Raw genomic sequence first — 12,218 nt, 5'->3', positions numbered from 1 at the left:
TGAGGATGAAATTGTGTTTGGGTTTAGGGACTGATATCTAAATTGCTGATAAATTATCTATCTGTTATACTAATAATCGGTTGTCACGTCATAATTACAAATATGTCACACCATTTGAACACGTACACGACAATCTTATAAAAAAATCCGAGAGAATGTGTTGTAGAGAATATTTTCCGAACTTTATAAATGAAATATGCAATTTGTAATTTAACTCTTACAATATTAAACATAATTTTTTTTAAAAACATATATTTGATATGAGAAAGCTGGTTTTTTCTTAAACAGGCACGCGTATCAATTTCTGGATTGTATTCCTTTGTACGATTAAAAGGACATATGAGTTAGTCTCTTAGTCAACATGAACCAGGTGCTGTCTGCCGTAATGCCGATTAGAAGGATATATAAAACAGTGGAAATTTGTGAAAAGATCATCGCTTTTTCTTACGTCAGATTCACTTTGGAACAAGAAAAAAAAAAAGAATAGTTTATAAATTAATGTGGCTGGAATTTATATATATGCTGATTATTTATTTAAGGAAAAATTGTAATTTTGATCCTGTATTTTTGTCATTTTGTGATTTTGGTACTCAATATTTTCATATTTCAGATTTAGTCTTTCATGTTTCGATTTTTGGCAATTTCGATCTTTTTTCTTCGAAAATGATGACGTGACACTGTACACGTCAGCTCCACATCAGCACTGCATTGGTGCCACATCAGCGCCACATCGGAAAAATGACTAAAATTATCAAAAAAATAAAGATAGCGGACTAAAACTGAAATCTGAAAATGTAAAGGATCGAAATCGCAAAGTAACAAATATACAGGACCAAAAAAACAATTTTTTTTTTATCTAATGAGAAGCTATATAAAATAATCATCAATATTTATGTTGGGAAAACAAATTGAAAGGGTTTTAATTAAGCAAGTCGATCATCAAAGTTTGGTCTTATTATTAGTACCAACGATATCCTATTCCGTATAAAAAATATCAAACGACATATCAATAATATCTGATGTCGTGTTGGATGATAATATGATGTTGAATAGTGGAATGATACTCTCGTACCTATTACACGACAATATACTGACGTGGTCGAGGAACCTAGCTAGCGATCATTTCACAAAAAGATTAATTCACTGTGCATATATTACAATGTCACATGCCATATATACAATATTGGCTAGCTCTTTATATATAGACCAGCATGTATATATTAAATCCTCAGAAGAAACAAAACCATTTAGAGAGTAAAATGTATGTTATTTAGAAAAATCCCCCGAACATTAATTCATATACTAAAAATTTTCCCTTGCTAGCTCAACGTATCAATTAGTGTTCTATTTAATCGAGATGGAGGGAGAGAAATTGGAGTACAAAGGTGAGGAAGCATTGAAGGAGCTTGAAAGACTAACATCAAATGCAGATGAAGTCCAAGAAGAAATACTGGAAAAAATCTTGGAACAAAATCGGGATACCGAGTATCTGAACAAATATATGGGCGATTCGTCCTCCACAAAGATTGTATCCCAGTTCAAGAAAAATGTGCCCATTATCACGTACAAGGATATTAGGCCTTACATTATAAGGATTGCGAATGGAGAAGATTCGAGTCTTATTACTGGCCACACCATCACAGAATTGTTGTGCAGGCAAGTTTTTTCATGCATTAAATGAAAGGAAAAATATATACTGGTAGTTTTTAGTATTAATTGATGGATTTTTGCACGTAAATTTGCAGCTCGGGTACGTCTGAGGGAGAACCGAGGTTGATGCCGTCGATCGCTGGGGACCTTGATCGTCGGACGTTTTTGTATAATCTCATCACGCCTTTAATCAACCAGTTAAGAGGAATGCGATGGTTTACCTTTTGTTACTTCTTTTCATGAACATATTATGTCACGTAACTTAATTAATTAGTGCATGTGTACGTGTATGTATATCTAATAATATTTAAATACGTCGCTGATTCATATCATGTCTTTTCAAAAGTATAAAAATTATAATATATAATAAATTGAACTCGTAGGGTCGTCAATATATGCATTATAAATTTGGTTCTCCAAATAATCAAGTTTTAGTCTTATCTATATAGTTAATTAGGTTTTTTTTTTTTTACACTTAACTCTGTTTTTACAGGAATTATCAATTTCAGCCCATACATTAGCAATTTGGCAAAAATTGAACCAAATGTGGAAAAATAAATACATTTTGATTATTTAGAGGATTAAAGGTCTATTTATATATGGATAGACCAAATCATAGAGTCAAATTTCGATTTTTACCTTAAAACAATGTTTATCGTCGTTGCTTTGTATTTTCTTTGAAAACTCTCCGGCCGTGTGCTTGTACAGGATGATTTCAATTTTCAAATGAATTGATCGACTCATCATGATCTCGTAAAATAAAAATATAAAAAATGTTTCTCCCTCCCGCTGTAGCATAAAATTAATGTCTCCTTATCAGCATGCATGCATGTTTTTGGAAACAGGTACGTATTGGGTTTGGACGAGGGCAAAGCCATGTACCTCTACTTCGTGAAAGCCGAGACCTCAACTCCCTGCGGCTTGCCGGCTCGCACCGTGCTAACCAGCTACTATCGGAGCCGCCACTTCCAGCACCGACCTCAAGACATTTTCAACGATTTCACAAGCCCCAACGCCACCATTCTCTGCTACGACAGCGACCAAAGCATGTACTGTCAGTTACTCGCCGGGCTAATACACCGCCGCCAAGTCCTCCGCCTCGGCGCTGTCTTCGCCTCCGCCCTCCTCCGAGCCATCTCCTTCCTGGAACACCACTGGCGTGATTTCTGCCGCGACATCCGCACCGGGAAACTCGGTGCCACCATCGACGAACCCGAATGCCGGTACGCCATGTCGGGTGTCTTAGATGGGCCCCATCCTGATCTGGCAGACGATATCGAGCAGATATGCGGCGAGACGGATTCGTGGATGGGGATAATATGTCGTCTGTGGCCTAACGCGAAGTTCATCGAGGCCGTGGTGACGGGGTCGATGTCGCAGTATGTCCCGGCGTTGAGATACTACAGCGATGAGAAGCTACCGTTGATATGTACGATGTATGCATCGTCGGAGTGCTATTTCGGGGTGAATTTGAGGCCATTGTGCGATCATAGGGAAGTCTCTTTCACGTTGTTGCCAAATATGGGATACTTTGAGTTCATACCATTAGGAGAAAACGGGACATTTTCAGTGGATTTTGAAGATGATGAAATAAGGGTGGCTCCAAGCAGACTCGTGGAGTTGGTGAATGTCAAACTTGGGTGTTACTATGAACTCGTCGTTACTACATTTTCAGGTCACCTTTTCTTTTATATTTTATTTATAAAATTCATAATTAACTTGTATATTATATATTTTGATGCGAGTCCTTACAAAAAAGAAGTTTAAGACATGAAGATAACTTCTCAACCGAGCACTGCTTTCTAAAATTTCTCTCAAATACATACTACCGAAATGTTGATAATCAACCGATTCTAATTGTGATTTCTTGCAGGATTAAACCGTTACCGCATAGGCGACGTACTCCAAGTCACCGGATTCCACAACAAAGCTCCCTCCTTCCGATTCATCTGCCGCCGCAACGTGGTCCTCAGCATCGACAACGACAAGACCAACGAGGAGGACCTCCACCGCAGCATAACCGCGGCCGCCAAGAGCCTACTGGAGCCCCGCCACGCGCTCCTCCTCGAGTACACCAGCTACGCGGACACGGCCTCCTCCGTCCCCGGCCACTACGTCATCTACTGGGAGATCAACGACACCCTGATCCACGCGGACGCGCCGCGCCTGAACGCACAAGTACTGGAAGAATGCTGCATTGCGGTGGAGGAGGGGCTGGACTACGTGTACCGCCGGTGCAGGACGAACGACAAGTCGGTGGGGCCGTTGGAGATCAGGGTGGTGAAGAGGGGATCCTTCGAGAAGCTGATGGACTTGTTTATCACACAGGGCGGGGCGTCGATAAATCAGTACAAAACACCGAGGTGTGTGAAATCCAAGGCTGCTTTGAATCTGCTTAATGGAAATGTGACTGCTTGTTATTTTAGTCCTAGGGATCCTACTTGGAGTGCTTGATTTTGGAGGGATACAAGTTAAGTCGTCCCAAGATTGTTATGAGTACTAATGAGCCAATGTGTTTATTGTATCAGTTTTATTGCTCGTGCTTCATGCCATATCAAATACAGGAATCATATATATATATAAGTCCCCCTAAATACAAGAAAATTAATCCAAGTGAAAGACAGACAACATAGTTGAAGTCAAAGGCACTATACTATATATTCAAGCTCATGCACAGTTCTTGTAATTAATTTTTGATAATCAAAATGATATTTTGACAATCGATACTGTACTTTAGTAGATACAAGAATTCAAGTGTGGCTCCAAGAACTCAAGAACATTATAAGTCTCATGGGATCTTCTACGCGACATCTTTTGCTTCGTTTCTGATCAGTACCATATACATGATCTGAGTTCTCACATTTTTGCACCAACTTTTTTCCCATTTCGTGCTCCGGTTTTTGCTGCAAATTTCGACCACCGGAGTTCGATGGAGACTTCATGTTCGAGACTTCTTAGTAGAAAATAAAAATATATATCGATTGCAGCTTCAAGTAACGTAGCCTTGGTGAAAATTTATAGTAGTATTATAAAGAAAAAAAGAGGAATCAAAGGTTGATAGAAATGGGGGAATGCTGAGATAGTGGAGTGGTGAATATGGACTATGGAGATGGCCTTTGGCCAAGTTTAGTGTATAGGCATATTCTTTGCAATTTGTGCGTGAATGGATTGGTGGAATAATTCCCATGTCCGGGATATATGATAATTAGGTCAGATTATATATCATATATGATGCAATATTAATACAATTGATAACAAAAGTATAGTTCGTTATTTTTATTTTTTAGTAATTTTAGTCTTTTTTCTGATGTGACGCTGATGTGGCGATGATGCAATGCCGATGTGAAAGTGAAACTGACGTGTATAGTGTCACGTAAGTATTTTCGAATAAAAAAAACTGAAATTGCTAAAAATTGAAATGTACAGGACTAAAACTGAAATATGAAAACATAAAGGACCGAAATCGCAAAGTGACAAACATAAAGGATCAAAATTACAGTTTTTTCTAAATAATTATGAAGGTAATTAAATCTCACTTGACCATGAAACTCGGGTATATATTAATTAATAGCTATTAAATATTGTCTACACAATTGCCTAATCTTGAATTCTTAATTAACCGGAAGGGTACGAGATTCAATATCCTTTATCATTAATGTATCATTTCGTGTATGGTCATGCCTTACAATAATTAAAATTTAAAAATAGTTATGTTATACTTATAATCTTTCAAGACATAATCACATTATGTTAATCTTCTTCATCTCATCCTAGAAGTCAAACGATTCTGTGCTACGTTGACAGATTAATCAACTATATTGTGGTGACTTATCTTTGAGATTTGCATACATTGTGGACAAAATTGTTCTTAGTAGATGCGTATCATGAAATTAAAGAGCATTGTTTGGAGAACAACGGAATCATATCCTCCAGAGAATTTTGGTAATTGTCATGAAAATGAATTTGATCGAACCACATTATATATGAAAATTGTGCACATAATTATGAAATTGACAAAAGAATATATTTATCTTGTTTCCAAATTAAATATTCGAAAAAAACAAGTCTCTTCATTTCAGGTTGTCTGAATAAGGTTGGGTTCAACCTTTAACTTTTCCGAAGCTGGAAGTGTATTTGTTGTTTAAAAGAGGGTAACTTTGTTAAAATTAAAGTATCCAAAAAGAATTGAAGGACAAATTGGAGTTGCACTATATAATATAAAGGAATGTGGGGAATATTTTTTCCAGAAAGAGAGCTCATCTGATTTTCTTTTTTCACCTTTATATATATTTTCCCTTTTCCTTGTCTTGCCTATTGTGTACAGATAATTTTTTCTCAAAAGAAAAATGGCACAGCCAAGTCTGTTCATGACTCAAAAGATTTAAACTCCGCAAACTATCTCTTAGCCTTATGACAAAGGTGCGGATTCAAACTTGGGTGATCTGAGGTTCAAATCTCACTTGTGTAGGTAGTAGTTATAAGATATATCAAAATTTGTGCAATAAAATCGAAATTTTGCGTGAAAACTAAATGTTGAGAAGCACATAGTTTTATTAGCAACCTCCCACCTTATAAAAGCAAGATCCTCAATATCTCAACATTAATAACAACTCTGGCTTCCATGTAAGCCATTCAAGAATTGCATGACCAAATTAATTAAATTTTAGTTTAAATTGGCCACACAAACTTTATTTGAACATAAAGTATATGTCTACCATCGCATTCTTTTACCACTTAACGTGACTAAAGCAATGCATTAAAATGAAGTGTTTTACCAAACAAATTAAACGGATCATCTCTTTTCCAAAAGGAAAACCATGCACCCTTCTTTCATCATATGGTTTGTCAGATGATTCACTTTCATTAACAAAACTCTACTTTTACACACATGGGCATAGCAAAAAAAAGTATTATAGGCCATATATATACGTGTATATACATACATACAAATGACATGCAAGTATATATATATATATATATATGTCATTTAATTTGTAAACCAAAAGACTTGAAATCAATGAACCAGTTGATTTATACAGAATAGTCATGAAACTCTGGAAAAAAAATAAATACTCGACGTATTTTATTGTTCGATATTACCTAGGATGTCAAAAAAAATTCACAATTGGAAATTGTATAGTTGACAAAATAAAAGAGTCACTTTATTAATTCTAAGCTAATCTATTATTGTTATTATTATTATTATTATTATTATTATTATAACAAATTAAATTACGGAAAGATTCTAGTAGTGATGGAATTAATTGGGTAAAATATACTGCAGATCATGGCGACACAGCAACGTGTGATGTTCATTGGCCTGTTTTCGCCGGAAAAGCAACAATTTAAATTTAAGAAAATTTTCAAATTATGCAAATTTGAATTGTTTTTAGAAAAATGTATACATAAAATTTGAAATTATATTGATTTATTTTTTAACTGGCAGTAATAATATATCATGCATCCTCATTTTTTCCATGTTAGGTTTTACCTTGTTCATATATACTTACCTAATTATATTGATCGATGGCAAAACCTAATTACAAATGTGGGTCCAACCGGAATAAGAACAAGACATGCAGCAGATTACATAAAACTAATATCATGTTAATGCATGTTATTCAATATAATGCAATTACGTACTCTCTAGGATCTTATTTATCTTTCTATTCTATAATCTATTACACAATTAAAATAGTTCACAATCTAATGTTACATTAAATTGCCTACTCACAGCAAGCATAATGCATGGCATGCACATTGGGATTAATTTCCCACAAGAACATATAAGTGTCACATTACAGAACATCCAAATGCGTCGTCGTCGTTGTAATGATCATCCAGACCGTTAACATCCATCGTTGCATCAGACCGCGGAGGAGGCGGGGCATAGTAGTAAGGGTTCGAGTATGCATAAGAATGCATGGGGAAAGGCATGGCATAATATGAAGTGGAACTTGTGACACCTGCAGGTTGTGAAGTATTGTAACTCATCCCATATTCTGGAGCAGCAATATAGGAATGCTGTGGAAATGAGAACATTTGCTGACAAGAAGGCCTCAGGTTCATCGGATCATTGGGCGGTTCGGGGATCAATCCAGCTGCCGGAGGAGGAGTTCGACCACTTGCTGGTGCGGCTACAATGCTGCCACCATTGTCATCCCCTCCATTGGTTGATTGGTTGTTCCCCTTTTTCCCTTTCTTCTTCTTCTTCTTGCCTCCGCCGGCACCTGCCGGAACTGACAATTCCGGTTTGCTGCTGCCATTTTCCTCGGCCACCGGTGCACAATCATCAGCAGAAGTGTCATCATCCTGATCTTTTGCATGTCCATTATCTTTAGTAGGACTTATTTCATCTTTCTTGGCTGGTTTTTTCTGATCATTGCTAGTTTCACTATCTTTACAGTCTTTAGAGTCCTTTTTGCTCTTACTTTTCTTCGACTTTTCCGGCTTCTTCCCTTCTTTATCATGAGGTTCTCCAGGCCAAATCTCTGCAGGTTTCCCAGACTTAACAAGTTTCTTGATCAGTGCTTCAGAATCCACATTCCCTGTTACTAAAACTCTTTGTTGTATGGAGTCAATATCAATCTTATACACACCTGAGGAAAAAGGAAGTAATAAAAAACTTAATATAGCTTAATCTACGCATTAATTATATTAAAGCATTTTTTAAATGAATTAACCACGTAATATAAAGAAACACACTGATGCATCACACACCAACCTTCAATATTTTGAAGGACTTTCTTTACTTTTTTCTTGCAGCCTTCACAGTGGATAGACACTCTCAAAGCCCATGTCTGCATATTATGTTATTAAGTATATATATAAACAAATATATATATATATATATATATATATTGCAAATTGCCATAATGAATACAGATGATCAATATAAACAACGACCTTGTATTTGAGGTTTTCCGACGACGTTTGATCGCCACCCGCAGATGCCTTTTCCATTCTCCTGTGCGTAAAAGTAGAGTATAGAGCGGAAGAAGAACAAAATTTAAGTCTCTTGTGGTGTGTGTTATGCTAGCTAGCTTCAATGGTGGGATGGTGATAAATTTAAAGTACTCTCTATATATAATCACCATCTCATATATAGTAAATAAATAAATAAATAAATAAATAAATAAAGCAGAAGCAAAGAATGACAAAGACTGATTTGCCCTCTAGCTAGCTCTAAGCTGTGGAAGCCACTTCAGAAGCACAAGCAAAAGGCCATGCTTTATAGATATTACATGTCATTCATCAAAGCCATATCGATGAACCAAATTATGATTTTGGCTTTTTTTTTTTGTTGATTTTACTCTTTATTTTTTCGTGTCCTCGCACTTGAAATGAGTAAACAAAATTTTCTTTTCTTACTTTATTCACTTACACTGCATTTACAATGGCTTCCAGCTGGGACAATAGTGTATATGTCTTTTTTTTTTTCTTTTTTTTCTTTTTTTTAACTGAGCTTTTTTACTTTTTTTTTTTGAAGGAAACTTTTTTACTTTTTTTTATAAAGAAAAAAATGATCAAAATTTGTGTAGTGACCACTTTTAGTTGACAGTGACCAAGCACACAAATTCTCCTTTTCCCAATTTTAATGCAAGTTATCAAATATTAATTGTTAATGCAAGGTGGCTAGTGTAGTTTCGGATATATAAATTATGAAATGAAGCAAATTAACAAGTTTCATACTTTCATTTGTCATAACCAATGTGTATAGAAGTGTAATAATTGTTTATGTTAGGATGATTGGAATATGATTTTTTTTATTATTGTATGATTTAAAATATTTGAATTGTATTACTATCATTATCATGTAAAATAGTGGCAAACACAACGATACAAAAGTATTTGGACATTAGAATAATCAAATGTTTCAAAAGTATATAATTTTACTTTAAAGGCAATCTTAAAGTTTGAGAAAGAGAAGATATATGTATCATCTAATTAAATGTGTCATAAATTATTGCTATCGTGTTTGTCACGGAAAATATTTAGGCGAAGTTCAAATGTGTCATTTCTTTAGTAATTACATGGTCATCGCCATTTATTAAATGAGATAGATTGAAATTTTGGTTATTTATTTTTGTCTCTTTGTAATTTTTATCATCAATATGATAAAATTTAAGTTTTAATTTGTTCATTGTGTTTGGAAACTATAGCTTTTATTTTTATGCGTGAAATATATATGTTGCGTTGACACATGATGTTATCTAATATCACGTAAGTACGTATTCCTATAAAAAAAATTTAATAATTGCTAAAATTGTAAAATAAATTACCAAAATTATAAAAAAATAATTGGAAAATACGTGAATTTTATAATATAACATATAAAAAAGAAATGCAGAGAAGTGAAGGAAATCACCCTTTTACCGAAAGAAACCCGATAACCCGATCTCATAATGTTGTAATTAATAATAATCAAACAAAGCAATATCTCCATAGTCCATACCTAACCAATTGGCTGCTTTTTGTACAAATAAAATGGCTCAATTTGCTTTTAATTTACGATGTTATGTGATTTTTTTAAATTAAAAATAACATTTTTTTTCTTCTTGAAAGCTAATAATAATACTTTTCTCAAGTGAAAAAACAAAATAGCTTATTATCTGTCAACATAGTTTTATCTGTCATGTTTGCGTATTATCGAGGCGGAGGTTAGGTTTACGTCGTACACACCAAAATAGCGGTTAAGACCATTCTTTATTAATTGGAAATCAAATTCCAACAGGCAGAAATGCAACAGCATCAACACAACATCAAACAAGCCGAGCACATCATAATTATAAGAGTCCATTAACAAACGTTAAAAGACACCAAAAACATATTGGAAAACTTAAGGGATACAAACATGAACACGGTGAGCTAGCTTGTCACGAGACATGGAAGAAGATCATCAATGCTTCATTGTCGCTACAACCTTCTGCCACGCAGGCCGGCCTAAGATATCCTCACACCAAGCACTCACATGCGGCCTAGCCTCGAACAGGGCCTTGATCTTGGTGCGGAACAAGCTGTTAACGACTGGGAGATGATGCAGATCGGCCAAGCTATAAGCATCTCCTCCGATGTATTTCGATTCACACAAACGCGACTCGTATATGTCGAGAACAGAGGCTAGCTTTTCTTCATGAGCTGCCACGACACTTTCATCCACGGGCATGCCTAGCATGGGCTTCACCACGAGTTCGAATGATATTTTCGATGCGGCGGCATCGAATGACTGGGATTCGACTTCGAGCCACACTGTGACTACTGCCATTTTCTTGGGATCCTTGGGTACAAGTGGAGTTCCCTTATCAGCGTAGTTGTGCGCTATGTATTGGGTCACTGCCCTTGATTCTAATATAATATATTTCATGTTCAAAAAGAATAAGGTACGTAAGAATGGCTAGAAACAAAACTTACTTCTTTTTTTCCCCCGAAAATGGGAAGGTGGCCTTCTTTCAAAACGAGAATCTTTAAGGTATATATAAAGAAAGGGGACATTAACATACCAAATAGAGTGAGATCTCCGTCTTGAAGGGCTGGCACAACCCCAAAGGGCTGAATCAAGAAGAACCCACAAAAACTGGGATATTTAAGCACAGATGCACCAAAGAAAAAATGAAATCAAACAGAGGAACAGAGTATAGCTGGTGTCCCTACGTTGAGTGATATGAAAGGCTCCTTCTTGTGCTGGCCCGAAGATAAATCCACGAATTCGAATTCGTACTGGAGCTCTTTCTCTTCCAGGCAGGCTCGGACTCTTTGTGCGGCAGGAGAAAAAGGGTGGCCATAGAGCTTGATCGCCATGGATATGCTAGCTCCTACGTACGTACTTCCAGACGAAGGAGCTTGCAGAAAATTTATCTTGACAGTTTGACTTGGTCAACTTTTTGATGGAGAAGTGTTGATTTGAGATGGGGGGTATTTATTTTAATCGATAGAGAGTGCCACGTCGATTGCGTGCACCAAGCACCACATGTTTCGCGAGTGGAAAAATGTGGTTTTGACGTGGACACCGTGATCGGGTTGGGTTGGGTTGGGTTGGTGGAATTAATAGTTAGGTGGTGATTCGTAGAGCTTATATAAAACGCTTCTTTGCTTTTTTAAAATAAAATTTCAAATTTTTCGTGAAATTTTGTCAATAAAAAAACGTAAAGTGCTTCTTAGAATTTTTTTTCAAACATTACCTTATTATTGCATCTCCAATCTTGTATTCAAAATTTTTTGGTCATACCAAAATCATATATTAAAATTCATCCAACCGATATGAGATATATTTTAATGCAGTCTCATTTGAGGGTGCGGATATTAATAGAAGACATGATTATAAGCAGTCCAACACATAACAGTAGGTCTGAGCTCTGATAATATGTTAAGAATTGAATTTGAACCTAATTAACTTCACCTCAAAAGTTAGCTCGAGAAGAGGGGTTTATCCAAAACCATATATTGAACTCCGAACTCTATCCAGTCGATCGATATTGAACATATTTCAACATTCGCAAATAAAAAGTTTAAACCCACGACTTTTAAATAATCTTTTCATAAACCCAAAAAACACAATTTTTTTAGGTCTC

The 12,218-nt window shown here is 35.7% G+C and overlaps 3 protein-coding genes across 3 annotated transcripts; 1 reads left to right on the top strand and 2 right to left on the bottom strand.

The window, feature by feature from the left end:
- The first annotated feature begins 1,225 nt into the window (after positions 1-1,225).
- Positions 1,226-4,625, top strand: LOC140891828 (putative indole-3-acetic acid-amido synthetase GH3.9). Its single transcript, XM_073300487.1, has 4 exons — positions 1,226-1,656; positions 1,746-1,847; positions 2,496-3,325; positions 3,524-4,625. Exons 1-4 carry the CDS (start codon positions 1,358-1,360, stop codon positions 4,102-4,104), a joined length of 1,812 nt encoding a protein of 603 aa, XP_073156588.1. The 5' UTR covers positions 1,226-1,357; the 3' UTR covers positions 4,105-4,625.
- Positions 4,626-7,304: 2,679 nt separating this feature from the next.
- On the bottom strand, positions 7,305-8,696 carry LOC140893093 (uncharacterized). Its single transcript, XM_073302162.1, has 3 exons — positions 8,557-8,696; positions 8,375-8,450; positions 7,305-8,249 (listed from the first exon to the last, which is right to left on the bottom strand). The coding sequence occupies exons 1-3, from the start codon at positions 8,611-8,613 to the stop codon at positions 7,444-7,446; spliced, it is 939 nt and encodes a 312-aa protein (XP_073158263.1). The 5' UTR covers positions 8,614-8,696; the 3' UTR covers positions 7,305-7,443.
- Positions 8,697-10,343: 1,647 nt separating this feature from the next.
- LOC140892110 (glutathione S-transferase-like) lies at positions 10,344-11,523 on the bottom strand. The gene is made up of 3 exons (XM_073300858.1): positions 11,302-11,523; positions 11,151-11,199; positions 10,344-10,995 (listed from the first exon to the last, which is right to left on the bottom strand). Exons 1-3 carry the CDS (start codon positions 11,446-11,448, stop codon positions 10,550-10,552), a joined length of 642 nt encoding a protein of 213 aa, XP_073156959.1. The 5' UTR covers positions 11,449-11,523; the 3' UTR covers positions 10,344-10,549.
- Between the last annotated feature and the right edge of the window lie 695 nt (positions 11,524-12,218).

The sequence above is a fragment of the Henckelia pumila genome, chromosome 3 (genome assembly GCF_033568475.1).
Source record: "Henckelia pumila isolate YLH828 chromosome 3, ASM3356847v2, whole genome shotgun sequence".
NCBI lineage: Eukaryota > Viridiplantae > Streptophyta > Magnoliopsida > Lamiales > Gesneriaceae > Henckelia > Henckelia pumila.
This window is presented reverse-complemented; position numbering and strand designations above follow the sequence as displayed.

Excerpts from the sequence above, each read along its gene's own strand:
- LOC140891828 (XM_073300487.1), top strand. The coding sequence starts at position 1,358 with ATGGAGGGAGAGAAATTGGAGTACAAAGGTGAGGAAGCATTGAAGGAG. Across the intron at positions 1,848-2,495 it reads ATCACGCCTTTAATCAACCA|GTACGTATTGGGTTTGGACG; the intron begins GTTAAGAGGAAT and ends TTTTGGAAACAG. Across the intron at positions 3,326-3,523 it reads CGTCGTTACTACATTTTCAG|GATTAAACCGTTACCGCATA; the intron begins GTCACCTTTTCT and ends GATTTCTTGCAG.
- LOC140893093 (XM_073302162.1), bottom strand. The coding sequence starts at position 8,613 with ATGGAAAAGGCATCTGCGGGTGGCGATCAAACGTCGTCGGAAAACCTC. Across the intron at positions 8,451-8,556 it reads CGGAAAACCTCAAATACAAG|ACATGGGCTTTGAGAGTGTC; the intron begins GTCGTTGTTTAT and ends CATAATATGCAG. Across the intron at positions 8,250-8,374 it reads AGTCCTTCAAAATATTGAAG|GTGTGTATAAGATTGATATT; the intron begins GTTGGTGTGTGA and ends CTTTTTCCTCAG.
- LOC140892110 (XM_073300858.1), bottom strand. The coding sequence starts at position 11,448 with ATGGCGATCAAGCTCTATGGCCACCCTTTTTCTCCTGCCGCACAAAGA. Across the intron at positions 11,200-11,301 it reads AGCCTTTCATATCACTCAAC|CCCTTTGGGGTTGTGCCAGC; the intron begins GTAGGGACACCA and ends TTCTTGATTCAG. Across the intron at positions 10,996-11,150 it reads CGGAGATCTCACTCTATTTG|AATCAAGGGCAGTGACCCAA; the intron begins GTATGTTAATGT and ends ATATTATATTAG.